General features: G+C 41.2%; 1 protein-coding gene across 1 annotated transcript; it reads right to left on the bottom strand.

Annotated features, from left to right (window-relative positions):
- Positions 1–15192: 15192 nt before the first annotated feature.
- LOC131236611 (uncharacterized) lies at positions 15193–17538 on the bottom strand. The gene has a single exon (XM_058233902.1). The coding sequence runs from the start codon at positions 17488–17490 to the stop codon at positions 15352–15354; it is 2139 nt and encodes a 712-aa protein (XP_058089885.1). The 5' UTR covers positions 17491–17538; the 3' UTR covers positions 15193–15351.
- Between the last annotated feature and the right edge of the window lie 6131 nt (positions 17539–23669).

Below are 23669 nucleotides of genomic sequence, written 5' to 3'. Positions count from 1 at the left end.
ATGACTATTGCTGATTCATGTACGCATGTAGCATGCGATTGTTTACATACTTAATTTTCATATATTGCTTTGTATAGGAAAATATTATATTGTGGATGCGGGATATGCCCACTCTCCTGTATTTATGGTACCTTATCGAGGTATCCAATATCATTTGAATGAATTTCGTATAGGAAGGAAAGCTGTAAATAAGAAAGAACTGTTCAATTATCGTTATGCCCAGTTACGAAATGTTATCGAACGGTGTTTCGGTCTATTAAATGATCGATTCCTGATACTACGGATAACACCACAGTTCAAGTTTATAACATAAGTAAAAAATTGTTATAGCTTGCTGTGTCGTGCATAACTTCATTCGTATTTTTGGTAAAGACGCTTTTAATGAAGCGGTTGAGGATAGTGGAGACAATTGTGAGGACATATCGCCAACGCCTATTAAGGTCAATGATGCCGATGAAGATTGCACTTTGTCTTGTCAGATAGACCACATGAGAGAGGAGTAGGTAAAAAAAAAAGAATGATATTACGGAGAGGATATGGAATGAGTCTTCCACGTACTAAGTAGCGGCGTTAAATTTTCCTTTTTTATTTGATGTATGAAGCTGTTTGTGTAACAACATAATTTTAAACAACAATGTTTTGGTGTGCTATTGGGATGTTTGGATCATCTTCTTTTTTTCTTTTTCCTTTGCATGGATATCATGAAACTTAACAATTAATATTTTATGTTTAATCAGGTTGCACTGTTTAACCTTATGGATATGCCTCATCCACCTTCATTTTTGTCTAACCTTGGTTCGTGTCAGACTACTTTTCATTGATTGTTACTAATGCGTAGGTAAAATGAATTTCCTACGGAGTTCCAGCAAGGTAGCCCGAGACAAGAAGGTGACTGCTTCTCCTTCCAAATGTAAAGGCTCCCCCAACAAGGCCCTGTCATCACCCAACAAAATATTTGGAACACCGACTACAAAAAACTCAACACAATTACCAATAACACCATCACCCATGTTGTCAACAGTGCAAAATCGAAGGATTGCACGCCTCAAGAAATCTGTTTGCATACAGTTGACTGATGCTATGGACAATGTATTGGTCAATGCATTGGTGGAGCAGGTAAATCTTGGTTGGAAAAGTGACGGCAGATTCTAGCTTGAAGCTTACAAGACAATAATAACTGAAATCATTAACAGATATGGAGTCGAACTAGAGAACAAACATATATCTAACCATCTCCGCACTCTAAAAAAATTTTAGTGGGCTGTGAAAGATATGTTGAATGCTAGTGGTTTTGGCTGGAATGCCGATTTGAATATGGTTGTCGCCACTGATGATGTATAGGAGGCGTATATTGGGGTAAATGTCATCCCCTATTGTAGATACTGCTGATTATCTAATCTATTAAAATCTGATGAAAAAAATTAGAAGATACTGCTGATATATGTAAAATATGCATATCTGTTTGTAATCATTATTAATGCTGCGCTTTGTTTCAACTATGCATCTGATAGCCATGAAAATGATCTCACGTGCTGATAATTACAAAATACATGAAATAGAGTTTTGGTCTATGATTATTAGATATGCACATCTGAGTTGAATGTGGTTGTATCTACTGATTTAATCCGCTACAGACAGAAATTTCTTAATTTTATGAAATCTGATTTCCAACAGTTATGGCTGTTGCTGCTAATTATTTTAATTATTATGAATATAAGAGAGGACAAAGTGGTGGTTGTTATTGATTTTATAAACCATCTTTCTCTGATTTTAAAGGGTTGAAACTACTGACTGTATTCGGTATGCATATCTGCGTGGAGAATATGAATGTTGCTGGTGATTAGTTTAGACTATGCATATTTGATTTTAAAAAAAATGTTTGAACCCGCTGATGTTTACGGAAATGCAAATCTAATTTTAAAATATCTGTTGATCTAAAAATTTTCAACTAGGCATATCTGATTATATAGTTGCTGCCCGTCCAACTAGAGATGGGCATGTCTGACCCGATCCGGTGGATCCGACCCGATCAGACCCAATCTGACCTGTTCTGAACCGAACTGATGGCCTTGATCTGTGCGAATCAAGTGGGACCATTAAGATCCGATGGTTTTTCGGGTCAGGTTCGAATAGTGGTCTATCCGGATCGATCCGATCCGAAAACCCGATCCGAATGGATTCGGACCTATCTGATCCGGTGTAGATAAACAATATGCATTCATGGTGTTCCTCAACAGAGTTTTCTCAGTACCACACACCGGCTATATAGCTGCTGGAGGTACGTGTCATGTGAAGACGGAGAGAGGACGCAAACTTCGTGCGAAAGGCTTTCGCAGGAAGTTCCTGCACTGGGATGCAAGGTAGTGTCCACCATGATGTTTATGAGAAATCCAACCCGTCCATTCATTTTTCGAGTCCATTTTAAGAAATGTGATGAAAAATTAGGAGGATCCAAAACTCTACTGGGCCATACAAGATGAAATAGTGGGAAAAGGAATTCCTACCGTTGAAACTTTCCTAGGCTCTGTCTTGATGTTTATATGCCATCCAAACTGTTTATAAGGTCATTTTCACTGGGATGAAGTGAAAACACCGAAAACTTAGACCGATACAAAACTTTGATGGCCATATAAATATTTCAACGGTGAAAACTAAATCCTCACTTTTTCATCTCTTGTGGCCCATTTGAGTTTTGGATCCACCTTATTTTTTCTCAAGTGTCCTAAAATGAGATCGAAAAACGGATGGACAGATTTGATTTCTCACGAACATCGTAGTGGGCCTCACCCGAAACTTCCTGCCAAAGCCTTTTGAAATCTGCGTCCTAGAAGACGTACTAACGTCTGACGCTCCTCGAGCTCCGAGTTGTATGAATGGTTCAAAGGAGATCAAAGTTATATGGGCCCCACAGTGATGTATTTATTATATCTACACCGTTCATATATTTTTAGAGATCATTATAGAGCATTACCCAAAAATGAATAATATCCAAAGATCATCTAGACCACACCACAAATAGCACCAGAGATAATATTTTTACCATTAAACAATTCGTGTGGTCCACTTGATAGTTAGATCTGTCTTATTTTTAGTCTCAAGCCTTAAGACGAGCTCGCCAAATGCATGGACGATTTGGATATAACACATACCCCATGATCAAACCCACGAAACTTGCTAACATCGATACAGTGCAATGCACTGTGCACAGCATGCCGCTGTGCTTTCGCGCACCGCACGTTAGACTACGTGTCGTGCAAAGGTGAGCGTCGAGCTCTGAGTTGTACAAATGGCTGAAATGAGATTAAAATTACATGGCCCACAATAATGTATTTATTATATCCATACCGTTTATCCATTTTTGGTGATCATTTTAAAGCATTTAGAAAAAAAATTTGAATAATATATAAAGCTCAAATGGACCACATCGAAAATAGCTATGAGGATAATGATTTTCACCGTTAAAAAATTCAATCCAAATCGTACTCAACCCGATCCGACTCGGTTCAGGTCAGGCCAACTGCGCATCGGATCGGATTGATTCAGATGTCCTAAACCCGTTCCCAGATCGGATTGATTCAGATGTCCTAAACCCGTTCTCGGATCGGATTAAGTTCGGATCAGCCTACCTGGAGTTCGGACTGAATCGAGTTGGACCCAATCCGATCTGACTCAGTCTGATGCCCAGCTCTAAGTCTAACTTACTATTCGTGTTTTGTAGTCTCATTCCTATGCGGAACGTGTAAGAGGAAAACATATTGATAAGTATAATGACCTGACATTTATGTTCGGTAATGATTGTGCCCATGGATCATATGCAAGCAGCACATACTCTTCACCCATTTCCGGATGGTGCCGCAATAGAGATGAAGTTGATTCAGATGATGAGTCTAAAGATAATGGTAATGAAACAGTACGTCTTTCTTTAGATAACGATGATGATAATGGTAGTGGTTCGGCCTATTGTCTCAATGAGGGTTCACAAAAACAGGCAAAGAGGGTTCATACAGGCACTATGGATATCTTTAGAGGGTTTAGAAACAGTAATAACAATATTAGTGGTATGACCCGACAACGAAAGGGTAAGCCAAGTGACCATATTGGAGATAAGATGGGTGAAATGGCAGAGGCTGTGAGATCCTTAACAATTATAATAGCATAAGGGAAAACTATGACCCGACTATGAAAATTGTTAGGTATTCTAAAGGAAGTGAATGGACTCAGCCATGAGGACCAGGACCGGGTTGTATGTCTATTGTAGGATGATATTGTTAGTGCCGATTTTTTCTTGAAGATGGGAAATAAAAGGAGGAATGAGTGGGTATAGAAGCTCCTGGACCGTAATGCCGATATTTGAAATGTTTCTGACTTGGCTGCACTGGAACTTATAAACTTATAAACTATCTTTTTTGTTTAGTTTTTGTAAATTAAACAGGTGGTTTTTTGGATGGTAATTTTGGAGGGATGGATGTTATGATACTAGATGAGTACCCAACATCTTACTTATGAGATATTTTGGATAATGCTCTACTAACATTGACATTGCAGTTACTGTTTGATAATTGGTATGTGGGTTATCTCGGATCTGTAGGTAATATGGAACATAAATGCTTGAGTATAGGTACAACTGATTATCTGCCTCCAAACACACAAACGGTCCACTGATACTCTCTCATATATTCGATTGTTGTGGAATTTTGGATGAATTATGTTGACATGTTTGACTTATTGTAATATATTTTATGACGTTATATGTTTATTCTCTATTTTGATACCTGATCTACGTAAAATGTCATCACTTGTTTTCATACATTTTCAGTATCTATTTTGTTAGTTTAATTTAAAAATCAACAATTGATTATTGATGCAGTGTCACCCTTAAATCAATAAAGACGGTATGCATATTTCATGTTATTGCAGGGATATATAAGATTACATGATTACTTAGAATTGAATGTTACTTAAACGGTGAATAAAACATATTGATGAAGTAATACTTGTGAATGAATGTGGATGGAAGAATTTGTAGTTATCTTTTCTGAATAATCAGTACTTCGTAAACTGTAACATATGCCAACAGTTTATCTGATTGGAATGCTGTCGAGTAGTCGTTCACTTGCGATTAATGAAGATCGATCTTTGAAAAAATTTTCAGGAACTTATGAGAAAATATTATGTGGTCTTTGTGGGCCAAAATTCCAGCTTATATTACAGGTGGGTGAATGCATGAGCACAAGTGGATCGCTACAGCGGATGTAAGCATCAATCGTACAAGACATACGATGAGGCTGCGATAGCTTGGCAGAATTATCAGGTGACTGGTTTTGGCTATAATTCTAGTCACGTGGAATCCTCAACTCTTTTGGATTTGCTGTTATTTGTAACCTAGTTATAGTCACATTCATGCTGAATTTTTAATTGTGTTATTGTCTGTAGGCCGTTAGCCAAATTTATGATAGTCCCTCCAGGAGAATTCAACCTGTTGCTTCTCCTCCTCATGCTACAAGGCGTCAAGTGCAAGAGGATCTTGTTGGTACTCACCTCACGTGCAAATCATACACGGACGAGAGAGAAGAACATTATTCTTTTGGAATGATGAATGCTATTTTCAAGGTTATGATTGGGGTGTTGCTGATATATGTAGTAGTTACTGAGATTGTTTCCTCTATTCTATCATAACCTATAGTTGTTGGGTTATGTCGCACTCCTTTGTAATTATTTCTAAAACAACATAGTTATATTAATTTAAATAGGTTTATATTTTTAAGATGTATAATTTTGTTTGGAATATTCAGCTCTTGTAGTATTGTCTATTACTTCCAATAATATTATATATCTTTTATAGAAATTGTAGATTCTCGTGATAACCAAAATGCAAATTTGTGCGGAAGTTTTATATGCCTCCACATCCTGTGGGCCCCACGCTGATGTATGTATGGCATCCATTCCATTCATCCATATAAACATGACAGTTATAGACTGGATATTGAGATACAAAGACCCGAGTAACACCTCAGGCAGAAATTACTAAGGACCGAATCCTTTAGAAATTAGACGAAAATTAATTAAGTACTAAACTAAATAATCAGTGGAATTAGCTCGAACCACTTTCTATATGAATTGCAAGACCCAAAACCATTAGAATCGTTAACTCAACATTACCTAGAAACCTAGGATCAGTCTCAAAACTCAGTTGCTCTTGAGAGCACATTGAAACTTCGTGTCGGACCTGGATCGCGCGTCGAAAGTCCGATTACCGCGAAACTATATAGTTATGACCGCCTTACTGGGCTTGACAACCATTGTGGGAATCGATTCCAAATAGTATCCAAAAACGCACAACTTGAGCCTGGAGCGAAGTGTGTGAGAAACATGAATATCCTTAGAAAATGAACTCAAACTTAAGTGAATTGGGCCGTTTGCTTGCAGGCCAAATTTAAGGTTTCAGACCATCAGATTTTGACCCAACGTACCCTTGGATCAGGGAAATTTTCCTGCATGTACCGGTGTACTTGTGGCCCTAATCGAGTAACGATGACCGTTGATCTGATACGGGCCCTTTACGGTCGATTCATTTGTCAGATTGCACTATAAACACAGTCCTGATGTAGATCCATCATGAGGGAACTTGCCTTGTGACGTATGTGAGAAATGGACCTTCCCAGGGGTCCCGTTTGTCCGAAATAACCGCATTTTGGCTATAACCTAAGTATGCCATGGCCCTGGGGCCATTGACATCAGTTCATGGCCTATTTAAAGGCCTTAAACCACCCATTCTCTCCCTCATACGAATTTCTTAAAAACCCAAAGAGAGAGAGAGAAGGAGAGAAAAGTGGAAGTAATGAAGAAGGATTCTTGGAGATATTTGTTGGGATCTTTTCCCACAACTCCTCACACCGATTCACCTCTCTACTACGCTACTCAGCCTGTTTCGATTCCGATTTGGGTAAGAAATCCTAACCCTAATTTCGTTTTAGGAATTCGAATAGTGTAATCAACGAAGTAACTAACCTCTTTCGTAATTTAGGTAATTGTTGTTCTGTAAACGGAAGTGTAGGTTTCGAAACGAGCAAAATGACGAAAGGTGCGGACTATAAACGTTTAGGTTATGATTTTTAAGGCTTTCAATGTCAGTTAATGATTTCTGTTTGACTTGTTTGCCACCATATGATCTTAGTTACGATGTGTTCGATAAATTATACATGTGTGTAAACTATGTGAATATATAACTCATTCCATGTGTTTGTTGAAATGATTAAATGAAATTGAATTTATGATTTGTGCTTATCATGACTATTAACCCATAATACATGTTCGTTGTATGTATGACAACTCCTTTATGAAAGGATTTACCATAATATATGCTATAACTAATTTATGCCATGTATGTAGTAATGTGTAGTTTAAGTGTTTGATAAAATGTCCGAATGAGAAATTGTTTGCTGAATGGCTTTCAATGAGAGCATTGAGATAGGATTCTCAACTACAGTATCCATATCTATAATTCCCTTCATGAAATATAAGCTGCTACTGCGTGATTTATGTATAAAATGCATATGTATAATAACATGATCTATGTGTTTGATAAAATGTCTGAATGAGATATTGTTTGATGAATTGTATTTAATAAGGGTGTTGAGATAGAATTCTCAATTACCTTATCTATATGCATAATTTCCTTCATGTAATCTTAATTTCAACTATGTAATTTATGGATGAATTGAAATGTTTGGTAGCATGTTTAATATGTTGATAAAATGCTCAAATGAGTGTTGTACTTAGATTGTTTGTTAAATGTCTATATGATTATCACATGTCTCCACATGCTGTATTTGAGTATGATTGGGACTACTATGTAGTCCAGGCAATCGGTAACAATTCCTGTTTGAGTGGCCGAATTAGTCTTGTCACATTTGATGCGTTCGGTGAATCCGAGTCTATGATGATTGTCGACAGTGGTTAGGCCAAGTGGAGTGCTTATGCGCTCCATGTCGATTAATTCAGCATGCACCCGTACCAATCGAACTTATCTAACAAACTCATTCGTTCGTTTATTGTATGCTCACCATGTATGGACACTACTGCTTGAATCTAAGGTACCCCTTACCAATGTAAAGACCTGTTTCAACCATGGTACCACGATCCAGTAAGACTCATGAGCCGGATATAGTGGTATGGGACACCGTGATCGAGCTGTCGGCCTATGCTGGGGTGACGAGCCTCCCTATAGTGACCAGTGAGCAACTCAAACTCGTGAGCCGAATACGGTGATATGAGACACTGTATTCGAGCTGTCGGCCTACCCCGGCGTAGCCTGCCTGTGGTCCCAGTGTGGGTTGGGGTGAACAGTCTGATCCGGACCATCTTCGAAAATAGCGCTTTAGTTGGTAGGGCATTGGTGGAGTGACCTCGAGTATAATCAATTGAACTTGCCTATCCACTGCTTTCATTAGGGTTGATGCCCTACAACTTACCTATTGTATGTGATAAACTAGGATTGACGACCCTAAATGGATCATTGTTTGGATAAGTGATATAAAAGGAGGTACCTTAGCTTCCCGAACCTGCTGTATGAATAAACTTAACTAAATACTCGGCTAACACGACCATGTATCGCATTGCACCTAACACCCAGTTGCAGCCTAGCTGCGGTCCCAACGTGGGTTGGGGTGAGCCGTCTGATCCGGACCCCCTTCGAAAATAATGCTCTAGTTGGTAGGGCACTGGGTAAGGTTATTTAGCATGTGCTATGGCAATGAAGTGCACAGTGGGAGTTGCCATGCTCGACCGTGAGATGGTGTCGTTGAGGGAGTGCAGGAGAGGGCATGCATCATTACGCATATCATTCCTGCATTAACAAGAGTACTTAGGATATGATTGTTGTATTGATTTATCATTACTGCTTGACTGAATTGATAACATGTTAACCTTTGCTTTATAGTTCCACTAAATTAGCTACTCATTCCCACCTAGAATGATGTTTTAAAACACCAACTAGACTCTGTTATAAATGCAGGTAATGGAGGAGTCTATGCAGCTGAAATTGACTTCATGGACGAGGAGGAGGAATTCTCCTATGTTCAGCTATCAGGCGAGTCTTCGTAGACCTTGTTCTGATTCGACGGGATTATAGGGTTACATGGACTAGTTGGACAGTTACACTTTGATGTTTTGTAAATTTTGGATCCATACATGTATATATTCAACCTGGTAACATACTCATACTCTAGAGGTTGTGAAACATTTATATACTTTATATATCTATCTTAGTCTTTCGCTTACCTAATTACATTAACTCTGGAGTATGATATGCTGTTTTAGTCTAATCTCACTCATGTTTAAATGCGCTAATATGGACAACATTTAAACATCATTATCTATATTGCATAAGTGATGCATTGGAACTTGGGAGTTGAGCTTTGCAAGCTCAACTCCCGATTTTCAAGGTGTTACATGAACGGAAACGGATTGGCTGCTCCCCCTAACACCATCTCCGTGGCTAGTGGTTGGTGCTATATGAGCCCCACCATGATGTATGTCTTTCATCTATGCCATCCATATAAATTTAGATATCATTTTAATGTATGATTCCAAAAATGATGTATATCCAAATATCAACTGGTTCACATTACATGAAACAGTGTTGAATGAGTGTCGACCATTGAAAACATTTTGAGGGCTATAAAAGTATTGGATCAAGATGATCTTTGTTTTTTCTCTTCATCTGGGACTTTATGACGTAATGAACAGATTGGATGTCAAATAAACACTATAGTGGGCCTTATGAGGATTTTAATGGTGGATATCCAATCTCTATCATTTTCATTTGTTGTGGTCACTCTGAGATTTATATTCCTCTCAGTTTTGGGATCAAGACATAACATGATCTTAAAAAAATGGATGAACGGAATGGATGAAACACATAGATCATGGTGGGGCCCACAGAGCACCGAATACCAGCTACGGAGATGGTGGCAAGGGGAGTATCTAGTCCGTTTCCTACATTGTAGGTGGGTGTATGTTACATCAATACTCCAATGTGTAGCACGAAGAAGACTCTTTTTCCAAACATTGATTTTTCAAATCCAATTGTTTACGTATACATTTCACATCTAACCCAAACGATGTGATGGTTTTTCAAAATGTAGACCCCATGGCGCTACAGTGCCATGATTTACTTAATGCGACAATTTTACTTCCCAATACACTACTATACGCGAATCCAAACACGCCCTTATTTCACAATTCTTGTAATGGGAAATACCATGGTATTTTGGGCATCAATTCCCATGTTTGGGATACATTTCTTTTTATGGAAAAAAACACTAGATTAAGCAAAGTCCAGTTTGGTGGACTATAGAATTGTAATCGACGAACCAAATTCATAATAGATGTCGGTCACTTGTACATGTATATAACTATAATGTCACATGTAAATGGTGTATATAAATGGGCGGCATGGATAAAACATATGCATCATTATGAGCACCACAAATGTAGTAGGTTTCAAAATCTATAATAATTCTGCGTGGACCAAATGCAATTCCTTTCCACCTAATCCTAACCCTCTCCATCCTCTCCCAAATGCTGAATAAAATTTGCACGGTCTCAAATACAACTCCATCCCACTTAATCCCATCTAATACCTTGCACCATATGTGCAAAGCCCAGCCCGAGCTTGGCCATTCCTAGGGAAAGAGATGGCAACGACCTATCAACCTTCATCTCCACCACCCTCTTCAAATATCCAAATATAGAGAGGCCACGTTACGGCTCACATCTGCTGCTTGTTCATGACTTTGGCGCCTCCCCATTGGTGAAGGCATTTTACATATTTCAAATTCCTTTCCAATGGAATTTTTGTTCTTGGGTTTGGTTGAAATGTCTTTTTTTTTTTTTTTTTTTTTTTTGTTACATATTGACACCCATGCAAGCCACGTGGATGCTTGAACCCCATAATCTAAGTGTTGAAACTCAGGGACTTCCAATCAGCCATGAGTAGGGACCTAAGTTTGTTGGAAATTTCATTTCTTGGGCAATGGGCTCTATGGAGAATTGTCTTGGCAATGTTGTAATTCATGCAATTTCCTTCCACAAAAACCATTCAGCTCGAGCAAAGTAGGCCCATCATACTAAACCGTTAACATGAATGAATTTATAAGGTTTCGGTTCGCATCAGTTGGGTTCTACATTTCCTCAAACTGAGAACCAAACCGATATAATCGGTTCTTTGGTTTTTGAAACTGGAACCGAACCAATGCACTCTAGAACCGGACCGTTTGGTCGGTTCTGGTCTGATTCCACGATTCTACCAGTTCAATGTGCACCCCTATTTCATAAGGTCATACAAACATCAATGAAGGGTAAACACAAATATCACCCAAATCCAAAACTTCCCTGGCCTCCAAAAAGTTTTCAACCGTAAGAGTTTAATCCCCACTGTTTCCTATGGTGTGCTCCACCTGAGCTTTGGATATGTGTCAATTTTAGTCTTATGCCTTGAAATGATCTTCTAATATGGATGAACGGCGTGGATAAAACGTATGCTTTGCGGTGGGCACCACAGACTGCTCGGGTCTCCGGGCAATCCGCCTACTGCCCGGACACGCCAGCTACAATCCACTTCAAAAGAGGATAACCAACCGTCCATGTTAAGTGACGATGTGTGGGGCCCACCTGATGATGAGTCTAGTCCGCTGCAAGATTAATTGGGCAGTAGATGTCAACAAAAGCGCCTATCATGGAACAAAATATCTACAGGTTAGAGAAAGTATAAAAATTGAAACTACCTTGTGGAGTCTGGTTTTTTTGGTTTTGACTTACGTTTTAGACTATAACTGAGATAGAGAATACATAACCCATGCACCAATCTTGAACAACTAGACCAAAGGACTTGTAAGTTAAGAGCTCCTTAAAAAATCAGCCCAATCAACCCAAAAGCCAATCCACAAGAAGGCCATGGGCTTCCACTTAGCCCTTGAGCTTCATAAGCAAAGTTTCAAAAGCAAATCCAATAGCACATCACGGAATTGCAATAAGCACACAAGTGTTTACAATGCCGCTAGCTAAGCCCATGCCACAAGCCTATGTAGTGAATAGGGTCCCCAAAGTATTTGGGACAAAAAATATAAAAATTGTGTATGGTAACCAATGGTAAAAATCTCCCTACGCACCATTGGATCAGTTGGTCCCCTCATCACTAATTGTCGCTTAGAGCCTGTTTGGATACCACCAAATAAGTTACTTTTTCTACTTAACAATAGTAGATGAGTAATTTATTTGAGATAAGTAAGTTTGGTTTAAGATCAATTATAAGTAACTTTTTTACTTAAAGTTACTCAATCACTTCAACTTAACACATAGAAGCCAAAATAAGTTTTTTGAGGCAAAAGTAGCTTATTATAAGTAACTAATGATCCAAATGCCTCTTTATTGACTCAACATGCCCCTACCTCTACATCACATCTCTTCTTAGAGAAAAAAATGAGCTCCATTTTATGGTTCCATACTGGTTTGAGGCTTACTGTCATTAAAACCTCTTCTTTTGATTAGTTGATTTCTAGTGCTTTAGGGGAGGGGTGGAGTATACCCCAAAAGGTCGATGGCAATGCCTTTGCCACCCAAATGTTTGCAAAATAAGGCTAATCTTAGGATCTTCCCTAAGATTTTTCTGAACAATGGTAAAGGAAAATCAGTGGCTTAGTAGAACAATCATTTTACCCTGTTAATGATTAAAATTACTTATTTTACCACTTATCAAAGCAAATTCATGATGACATGTGTGCTCTAGTCATTCAAATCATGCTCCTTAATATGTTTGCAGACCTTATTTAAGAGTTATATTAACTTTATGGATATCCCATTTCCCTAACTCAAGGCAATTCTACGAGTTTAGCTAACCATAATTCTAAGCCTCTATCGGCTAGTGACAACTCCGAGTCATTTAAATACACCATTCTGAGCCTTAGCCATACCAAACAATAACAATAGCAAGATGTAGCACCCTCGAGCAGTCAGGGGAGAGAGTGACAACTCCGAGTCATTTAAATACACCATTCTGAGCCTTAGCCATACCAAACAATAACAATAGCAAGATGTAGCACCCTTGAGCAGTCAGGAGAGAGAGAGAGAGAGAGAGAGAGAGAGAGAGAGAGAGAGATTGGTGCCGAGCAGAATCATTTTTCCTATTTCTTTCTTTGTTAATTAGAGGTTTCATTATCAATTTGAATTTCAAGGAGGAAAAATTGTTGTTTAAATTTTATTTTATTTTTTCAAAAAAAGTAGTGAGTTAGTCTGGTCTAACGGGCATTGTACAACTAAGTCCAAGCCAAGCCCCAAGGGCTGGTGTCCAAGCCAGTCCAAGGGGGCCTGGCTCAAATGATAGCTTCCGTCCATGGCTCAGCTGATACATCATGCTAGCCATCCCTGATGTTGTGGGCCCACACGGATAAAACACATACATCAGGTGTGACCTTCCGTACAGGTCTAGGCCTACCATTAATTAAAGTCACATAAGTTTTGGATTAAGCTTATATTCATGTTTTCTCTTCATCCAGGCCTATGTGATCTTTTCTCCAGGTTGGATGACAAACAAACATCACTATGGGCTACAAGAAAGTTTTAACAGTGGATTTCATTATTTTTCTATGGTGTGGTCCACTTGAGCTTTGGATATGCTTCAATTATGGCCCAGGCTCTAAAATGAGTTGGAAAAACGGAGAAGAGGTGTCAATAGAACATCTACATCACCGTGGGCTTTACAGAATCTTCACACCCAGATAAAGGGTGGTGAGCGCCTTACTACACAATCTGCATCTCCTTGGCCCTGGTCCGGCTAAAATCATTGGTTGGCCCAATGGCCCAGCTGACAAGAAATAGGGTGAAATGATCAAAGGTGTGAGATGGTTCGTGTGTTTTTATCTTTTATTTTATTTTTTCCTTCGTCAGTATACTATGATTATGAGTCCCCCCAATTAAATCGTTTTAATCCTTAAAACATGATCACGGATCCTAGAGTGCCTTTAACCCACGCATGTGCATTGAATGGGAAAATCATTTTTAAACTGTCCACTCTTTTATACGGGAGTGGATTAGCTATTACCCAGGTAATACCCGTGTGGGGCCCACCTTGATGTATTTTTTGCATATCCACGCTGTTCACCTGTTTTTTCATCTCATTTTAGAAGAGATTCCAAAAATTAAGAAGATCAAAATATCAGGTGGACCACACCACTAGAAACAGTGACAATGATCATTAAAAACTTTTTGTAGGCCATAAAACTTTTGGATCAATCTGATCTTTGTATTTTCTATTCATCCAGGTCTTCTTGACATTATCAACAAGTTGGATGGAAAATAAAAATTACAAAAACCTTATGAAGGTCCCTTAGAAAAATTTAACAGTGAGACACTCAAACACCAGTTTCCTGTGGTGTGGTCCACCTGAGGCCCAAGTCATAAACTGGGCTGGAGAAACGGATGAATGGCGTGGATATACAATACATCATCAAGCTGGGCCCCACCGTAAGGGTAACACCTAATCCACTCCCCTTTTACAATGGCGGACAAGCGATATTAGATCAGGCCAATGGCAAGGCCGGGCCTTTTATAATGCGATTGAGCCCGGGCTGACCGGACGCCAATTGGGCCTGGGCTAGATGCGGGCCAAGTAAGAGGGCCCGCCCTAGACTTCCAGCCCGCTGCCACCTCTTGTTTGGAGTTTGTACCATTGATCATGTAGGCGTCGAAACTAAAGGGTCCCAGCCAGAAGGGTCTGAATTGAAAGATCGTAACCCTTCCATCATTGCCATTTTGTAACATTCAGTCTACACCGTTTATGTATTTTTAACCATCTACTTAGTTCTATCTATAAGTCGAGCTGCACTCCCATCACACAATTCACACCACTACCACGACAGCTTGTGGTGGTACCAAGCGATTGTTGGGCTCTGTAATGTGTGGATCAGATCCACCCTTCTGGCAGGTGCACCCTCCCATTTTAGTCTATGGTGCGAAAAAAATGGTCAGACAAGAAACTTAAGTGGACCACACCATAGGGAACAGTTAAGAAGAGATCCACTGGGCGCATGATATCAATGGTCAGGATAACCGAGCCATCTCTGGCACATGCACTTGTGAGGAGTTGAGAGCTGTACAACCCCTTGATTCCTCATCCTTAAATGATAAAGCGGATTAGAAGAGCAGTTGCTGCACGAGCGCATTACAATATACCATGCAGATTCTATTCGTGGGTATACATACATAAGAGCGTCAGGCCAAATGGCCCACTCCATCACAACCATACATTCAGATAATTACACATGCATTTTACTACCCATAGCATCTTTGTTTTACCTATGGCGTTCCACACGTGGGATTGCTTGCCACAGAAAGCCCATCACGCTTCTTTATTGCAAGCCAGTGGCAATCGTCGAAGTTGCACTTAGGACCCCCAGGAGGGCCCTCCACCACATCAACGGGCCTCATGAAGGTGGGGCCCCAAGCTGGTGTCCCATCCTCATACGAGTTGTGGGTGAGCCGCTGTATTCCAGAACCGTCCGATTTCGCGATGAATATATCCCCGTACGGCTGATAATGATGCGGATTCGCAATTGGCTCAGCTGAAACCCCAGCATAATCACTGGTGAATATAAGGCTCTTGGAGTCAGGGCTGAACCATGGATGGTTCGTCCTACCACCGTCCGCACTATGGACCACCCTCTTGAGGCCCGATCCATCGGGCCGGATGAAGTAGAGAGCGAAGCTGCCCCCGCCCGGATCATGACGATCGGACGAGAATGCGATCCATTCACCGTCCGGCGACCAGTTGCACATAGTGTCCGTCCATGGTCCATCCGTCAACCGTCGGATCGACGCCTTCTCGCCTTCGATCGCGTCCATGATGTAGAGGTTCTTGTGGCCTGATCGGCCCGATCGGAACACGACCCACTTCCCATCTGGTGATGGAGAGGGGAAGGCATTGTTTTCGCCTCCTGTGGTTAGTTTCTTGTATGAGTAGGATGAGAAGGATAGCCCGTTTTCTGCCTTCTCTTCAAGATTGATGGAGATGATATCGACCTCGGTGCTTTCTGAGGCGAATTCGGGGCCGTGGCTGGTGTAGATCACGCCCTTTCGTTTCCAGTCCCAGGCAGTGGCGAATGCAGCGCCGCTGAAGACCTCCCTCTTATCTGAGCCGTCGCTGTTCACCACGGAGAGACCCGGGAATGAAACGTAGGCGATCCGGTCTCCGTTAGGAGAGAAAGAAGGGAAGGAGCCATCGATTCTGAATAGAGAGACGCCAGGCAATGGGTTCTGGAGATTCTCAAGGAGCAGAGGGCTTCTGTTGCTGCGGCCTCTGCACCTGTGGTAGCCAATTCGGGTGGAATCTGGGGAGATGAATGGGTTGAAATGGTGAGTATTGGGAGAGATTGGTCTGGTGATTTCGACGAACACCTTGTTTGCAAGATCGAACAGTTCGATGTGACGGAATTCAGAGGTGGGCCTTCTGGTGGCGATCGAGATGAATTTTCCATTCCGAGCAGCAGTGGGAGTGAATGCATGGAAGCCGGGCGGTGTGACTCGTTTGACGACTACCGAGTCGACTCGGCGTGAGCTTCGTCGAGGGAGCACTGCTTTGTAGATGCTCCACCATCCGTCGTCGCTCTCGCGATGGAAGAAAAGCGTCCGATCGTCGGCCCAAGTAGGCCAGCCACCGTGATCGACGATCTTCACCCTCTCTGATCCGTCGCGGGTCCGAAACACGTAGACATCGGTCTTGAGATCCTCAACTTCCCCTTCCCATCCTCTCTCCCCTGCAGAAGCCACAGCCGTCCATTCGCCCGACGGGGAGACCGCCGGGCTGAAATCGGCGATCCCATAAGGGGTCAACCGCTGGGTCCCGCCTGTCCGGAGATCGGACGAATACACCGCGGCCCAGCTCTTCCTAGGCAATTCCGACTTTTCATGCGTCGAGACATAGATCAGATGATCGCCGGAGATCGACGGTCTATCTTTCATGTAAAAACGGACATCGTTCGATTGAGATTGCAGCAGAGGAATCTGGACACGATAAGGGACCTCCTCAAGGGCGGCTCTTCTTCCCTCCTCCTCCGATTCAGATGGACGGCTCTGATGAAGGTGGGCGTCCAGGTAGATGTTGGAGGAGCCGTTCCGCTCGGTGACGTACACGACTGCTTGGTTAACGATTGGGTGAGGTGAGGAGAGGAGGGAAAGGAGCGAGGACGGGTCGTCAGGGAAGTAGCCGTTGTAGTTGACGGACTCTCCGTCCGTTAGTAGCAGCTCGTTGGACGGTGTTGATTGGGAGAGGAGGGAGACGGTTGGGATATGGACGGAGTAGATGTCGAAGGCGTAGTGAGCTCGGCCCAGAGTAGTGAAGACGATGCTGTTCCTTCCATCTTCACTGCTGCACGAGAAGAAGTGGAGCAGCAGCGGTAGCAGCCGCAGCAGCAGTGGAAGAGATTTTCCGGAATTCATTTTTTTACTCGCACGCTCTCTCCGCCAGCTCTCCTGATAAGCTGAGCTTTATTTGATAAGAAAAATGATCCAGTGCTCCTGGTTGCACCAGGATACTCGGAAAGTCCAATCATCGGATTTGGACTGTCCATTCCGTCCAGCGTACATTTCATGGCTATTATGCAACAATCACACCGATTGATAATCCTATCCGTCCATACATTAGAACATCTTTTAATAACCATCCATTTTCTGAGTCGCTTGCCACATGGACAAAATTGCCTGATAAGAGCTATCCTTTAGAAACACGTGTAGTGAGGCACGTGCAAGTTGTCAGAGCTAGGTTAGCACCGTTCAAAAATAATCGTGACTCTTCAACCGTACGAATGTAATAGTTGCACCGTAATCTACTGGTCCAAATTGTTGATAGAGTATGATAATAAATTATCATCATGGAGGTCGAATGCTGTCCTCTTGATTTTCTCCGTGAATTTCAGCCATTGGGTGATAGCCACGGGAGCGGAGTGGGTGATACCCGGATCCACCGAGGTGGATGGGACTCCTGAGTGTGGGGCCCACTGTGATGTATTTTACTAAATCTATGAGCATGATTTAAAAAATAAAGCAGTTCAAGATCCAAGATATACCAGAATACAGGAAACAGCGGTGATTGACCATCAAAAACTTCTTACGGGCCACAAAAGCTTTCAGTCAAAATGATACTTGTGCCGTCTCTTCTTATTAACAGGTTGGATGGCAAATAAACATTACGGTGGAATCCATGAAGTTTTTAATAATGGGGATTCAATCACAACTGTTTCATGTGGTGTGGTCCACATAAGATTTTAGTAACCTTTATTTTTGGAATAATATCCTAAAATGAACTTTCAAAATGGTTGGACGGTGTGGATTTAAGGCATATACATCACTATAAGCCCCATATTCAAGGGTCCCACCGACCTTGGTGTATCCGGGGTCACACTTAATCCGCTCCCGATAGCCTCAGAATAAATGGTTTCGAGATAAGTATGATTTTGGAGGTTCCAATGCGTTAGCACCACCTATAAAAAGTGTACGACGCACCTCATTTTGAAAATGGTATAAATAAAAATTTGGGTAGTACTATCCAAGGCGCATGCCCACGCACATAAAGTAACAGAAACTGTAGGATCCAGGCGGTCTATCACGAAAGTCATATCATACAAATTGACATGTCATGAAATCAGGCACATCGGCCTTTTGGCTTATCCTCAGTTATAAAAACAAACCAACGGATGGAACAAGTTTCCTGGCCTGTTTGGCCGGGCAGTTTGGATGGGATTGGATGGTGTTTGAGTGGATTTCACGGATTTCAAGGTAATGATAGCTGTGTCAGTGGATTGCTGCAATATCTATGGGATCGCTGTATCCCGGAGTTGCTATATCCGGTCTGTTTGGCACGCCCGGCCAATCCCGGGATTAAGCATTCCAATCCCTTTCAATCCCTCGAACCAAACACGCTCCCACGCAATTTTGAAAGGATTAAGGTGGATTGGATGGGATTTAAAGATAACGATGATAATGTCAGTGGATTGTCTTAACATCCATGGGATTGCTATATCCCGGAATCGGGATTAGGATCCCGTGTCTGTTTCGCACGCCTGGCCAATCCGGGATCTATGTTCCAATCCCTTCCAATCGCATCCAATCTGCCTGGCGAAACAGGAGAGTTCTATTCCATTCGATTCCCATAGCTTTTGTCTTTGTTGGTCATGTAGGGCAGAGTGCTTTTGTCGTTCGTTTCTAATTTCTACGCATTTCAGCCTGTTTGGCCGGGTGAATCCCGTGGGATTAGGAGGGATGGGATGGATTTTAAGGTAATGATGGTGGTGTCAGTGGATTGGTTTAAGATCCATGGGATTGCTATATCCCGGGACAAGTTCACTGGATCTGTTTGGCACGCCCAGTATATCTCGGGATTTTACCTTCCAATCCGTCCAACCAAGGGATGGGATCAATTTTAAGGTAATGTCAGTGGATTGTTTTAAAATCCATAGGATTTAGTTATATCTCGGACAAGTTCATCGGGTCTGTTTGGCTCGTCATGCATATCCTGGGATATCATGATCCCATCCCTCCTAATACTGTGGGATCGGTCCGGCCAAACAGGCCCTTATGGAAATTTTGTCTCTTAAGCCATCAAAGAAATAAGAGGATCTAAATTTATAATTTAATCGTCAATTCAAAGTCAATAGTTAATAGTTAATTAGGGGTGTACACTGATTCGAACCGAGTCGAGCTGGCCCTTGATCCTCCAGCTTGACTGGCTAATTGGGCTCGGTTCAATCAGCAGCTCAAGCCAATTTGAGCCGAGTTCGAGCCTATGTGACATTTTCACAAACACATGTTGTATACTTTCAATTTCTCAATATATGTAAAATAGCCACCGCTATTTACAAGTATTTCATCAAACACCTTGGAGGCAATATCAAAATCAAGAAAAAATGGTATTTTTTTCATATACATACCTTTCTTGCCACTAGCCAACACTTTGTTGAGTCATTTCATCAAACACTTGGTGAGCAACATCAACATCAAAGTAATTGAGTCACCGTACTAATTCGATTTGACTTCGATTCGTGTTAGGGTTCAATTGATGTAGAGCGGGTCGTGGACACTTTCATGTCCAAGATGGATTAGAAAAGGCCCGGTCGATGATAAAGGTGATTTGGACCGTTGGACCTTAGATCGAGCGTATCTCACAATCCGGAATGGGTTATTGGGCATAAAATATTTGATTTTGGGGTAGAACGAGCTACTTTAGCCAACCAACCCCGCTATGCCGGGTTACGCAAGGCGGATTTGTGAAATACCCCTAGATCGACTGTTTTTTCCCTATTTTAATTTCGTTTTTACTATAAATAGTAAATTTTAGCTTGATTATAACTCTTCATCCATTGGAATTTAGGAGTTGTGTCCAACATGAAAAGGGCTTAGAATAATTAGGAGAACAACTTGGTGAAGCCAAATAGAACACTTACTATTTTCGGCCGAAAACCTTGTGCACTAGCAGACATCACGACCATCTATAAATAGTAAGTTTACTATTTATAGTAAGTTCCAAATTCTAAGAGTTTTAGTTATAGTTTGCTTCTGATTTCTCTCTCATTGCTTGCTACCCCTATTTAAAGGGTTGTGAACTCATTTATTTCACGCATTAATCAATTTCGAATTTATTTTCTATTTTGTTTGCTTTCTTTATCGTGGATTCGAGAAGCCTCTGTGAGGAATCCAGAAAAGTTCCGTGGATTCAAAACAGTTATCCTTTCGAGGGAGACGGTGCTCGACCTCATCACGTTCATCCCTGTGTCAATTGGTATCAGAGTGAAGATTTCCTTCTCGCCGGTGGCAAACAACGAATGTATGAGTCAAAATTATGTGGACGGTGATCTAGGGATTCGTGATTTTGTAGAAAGAATTTAAGCTTTCCACTGGGAGAGTCAGTTGACCATGCAAGGGCTACAAGTAACCCTCAACTGTCTTCCCGATGCGCTACTTCTGCCTCGAGCTCTAGGCGGTGCTCCACCGCCCGTGGTTGCTCCACCTCCCGTGGTTACTATACGACACAACTCCGATTTTCATAGAGCACTACCAGTGGCAAACCGTAGGGCTATACTAGATGATTCAAGTTCTAGCGACAAGAACTTTCTAGTTTTAATAGTTTGTTACGCATCGAAGATTTCCTCAATTGGCTAGTCGAAGTAGAGACATATTTTTATTATATGGACGTGCCAGATCATAAAAAGGTAAAATTGGTAGCGTTTAAATTAAAATCTGGTGCTTCTACATGGTGGGAGCAATTACAACTCTCACGAGCCCGCCAGAACAAGGCACCCATCTCATCATGGCCACGGATGAGACGTCTTCTTCGATAACGATTTCTTCCCAATGATTATGAGTAGATATTATTTCAACAATACCAGAATTGCCGATAAGAAAATTGAACCGTCATAGATTACATTGAAGAATTTCAGCGGTTGGCAACACGAAACGACATGTCAGAATCTAATTCACGGAAGATGACACAATTTATAGGAGGGGTACAATCGACAATTCATTTAACAATAGCTCGAGATTTTTATAGCCTATTTAAGCTAGTTCAAATGGGGCTTCTAAGGGTAATAAATGGTCAAACAAGGTTGACCTATTAAGCTAAGATCATCTAGAGGTTCAGGGTTGTTTTGGGTCAATGGTTAGGGTCACCGATGCATCTCATATACTTGTTCTTCGTTCCTCGATGCTCCACATCCTCTTGTGTCTTTAGTTTTTAGCTTCTAAGAGTTCAACCGACTTCCTGACACAAACTCATGTAATTGACAAACAAAGTACACAAGTAAGTGCACTAACAAAAATCTGCTATTTTTGGATTGAACCTTCATCCCACATGAAAGATATGAATGGATTGGATTTCATGTACACAACATGGCAAGTCTCCAAAAAAAACCAAAGGTGCGCATCCCCTCCTAGTTCGTTCCTGTGTTGTGGATCACCTAAGTTTTGATCAGCATGCTTTTTTGGCACTGGAGTATCTTGGGGTGATGCATCTAATGAGCAGGTTTTGGATTAGTATTTATAGTAAGTTTTAGTTTGATCATAACTCTTTGACCTTTAGGAGTCATGCCCAACATGAAAAGGGCTTCAAAAAATTAGAAGAATAACATGGTTAGGCCAAATTGGACACTTATTATTTTTGGCCATAAACCAAGAAGTCTAGTAGAAATCATGACAGTCTATAGATACTAATTTTATTATTTATAGTAAGTCACATTTTTTTAGAGAGTTTGAGTTGGAGTTTGATTTTGAAACTTTTTCCTAAATTTGATATCACTATTTAAATTATTATAAATTCATTTATTTATTTTTATCATCAATCAATTTATTTCGAATTATCAGAAATTGTTTTCTATTTCTTCCCTCGTGGACTTGGGAATCTCCGTGAGGAGTTCAGAGAAACTCCGTGGATTCGGAGTAGTTATCCCTAAGGAAGACAGTAATCAACCTCATCACGTCCATCCCTGAGTCAACAAGTGGAACCCTGGTCAGTGGCACGGACCATTGTCCTCTTGGGCTTGACTGTAGAATGACCGTGCCTCACCCATTTACCAAACAGGCCAAGAATTTCAGTTCTTCCTGACTCGACACCCGTTACCTTAGTCCTGACCCAACCCAGTTAAAATTCATCAAGCCATAGCTTACCCTGACTTAACTCATGTAATTGGGTCTGGATTGACCACACTAACTCGACCAGACCACACATGACCACACTTGGGTTTAAGAATGGAATTTGTAGTTTGAGGTTTGGCCGGCAAACCCAATTAATGAATACATACAAATTACAAACAGATATCACGTGGGTGTATCTACATTTAGCGTCAATTAACTTTTTTGGTTTTGACAGGTCCGGTCAGCCCATCTGGACCTGCCCATTGATGGGTTGGATTGGTTATGGTTAAACCACAGTCTGACCCATTTACTTAAATGGCCTACATTTTAAAACCAAGCTCACTTCCTGTGTAGCTTGACCCAAAGCCACCCCATATGCCGGTCAGGCCAGTTAAACTATTCGATCTCAGTTTATGTCTATCATGCGCCGAAAACTACATTTATTTGATCATCTGACAGTTTAAAATGAAAGAAATCCATGGCTTTATTTCAACAAACAACCATTGACAAATCAGAGGCTAACATTGCTAAACCAATCTGAATTTGGGATTGTTAATTACAGACAGCGTACTCGTATACTTTGAGTAATGCATGTCACTTGTACCATTCTAGAGCGCATAAGCATATCAGGTGTCATACACCGCAAGAATATCAAATAACCACTCATTAGAAATACAGCTACGGTCACGCTCATCATAAAAAAAGGTCTAAGAATATGTAGGCGAGAATCTTTCATGGTCCGTCGATGGCGAAACCGACAAGTTGTATGGATTAATGGCTCATATTTCCGCTCTTGTCCTGCACCAAAATGTCGAGCATGCAGACAAAACCTCGGTGGAGAATCCCTTAATTGTTCCTTGGAGGATAGTGCACTAGGGATAATGGTACTTCGATGCTTATCAACGGCCAGGATCTATTCACAAATGGGATATTTTGCCATGGTAAACGCTATTTACAACCCTATGAACAATGGATGCTCTCGTACGTTCAACTTGAAA

This window comes from Magnolia sinica, chromosome 2, assembly GCF_029962835.1.
Source record: "Magnolia sinica isolate HGM2019 chromosome 2, MsV1, whole genome shotgun sequence".
NCBI classification, from domain to species: domain Eukaryota; kingdom Viridiplantae; phylum Streptophyta; class Magnoliopsida; order Magnoliales; family Magnoliaceae; genus Magnolia; species Magnolia sinica.
This window is presented reverse-complemented; position numbering and strand designations above follow the sequence as displayed.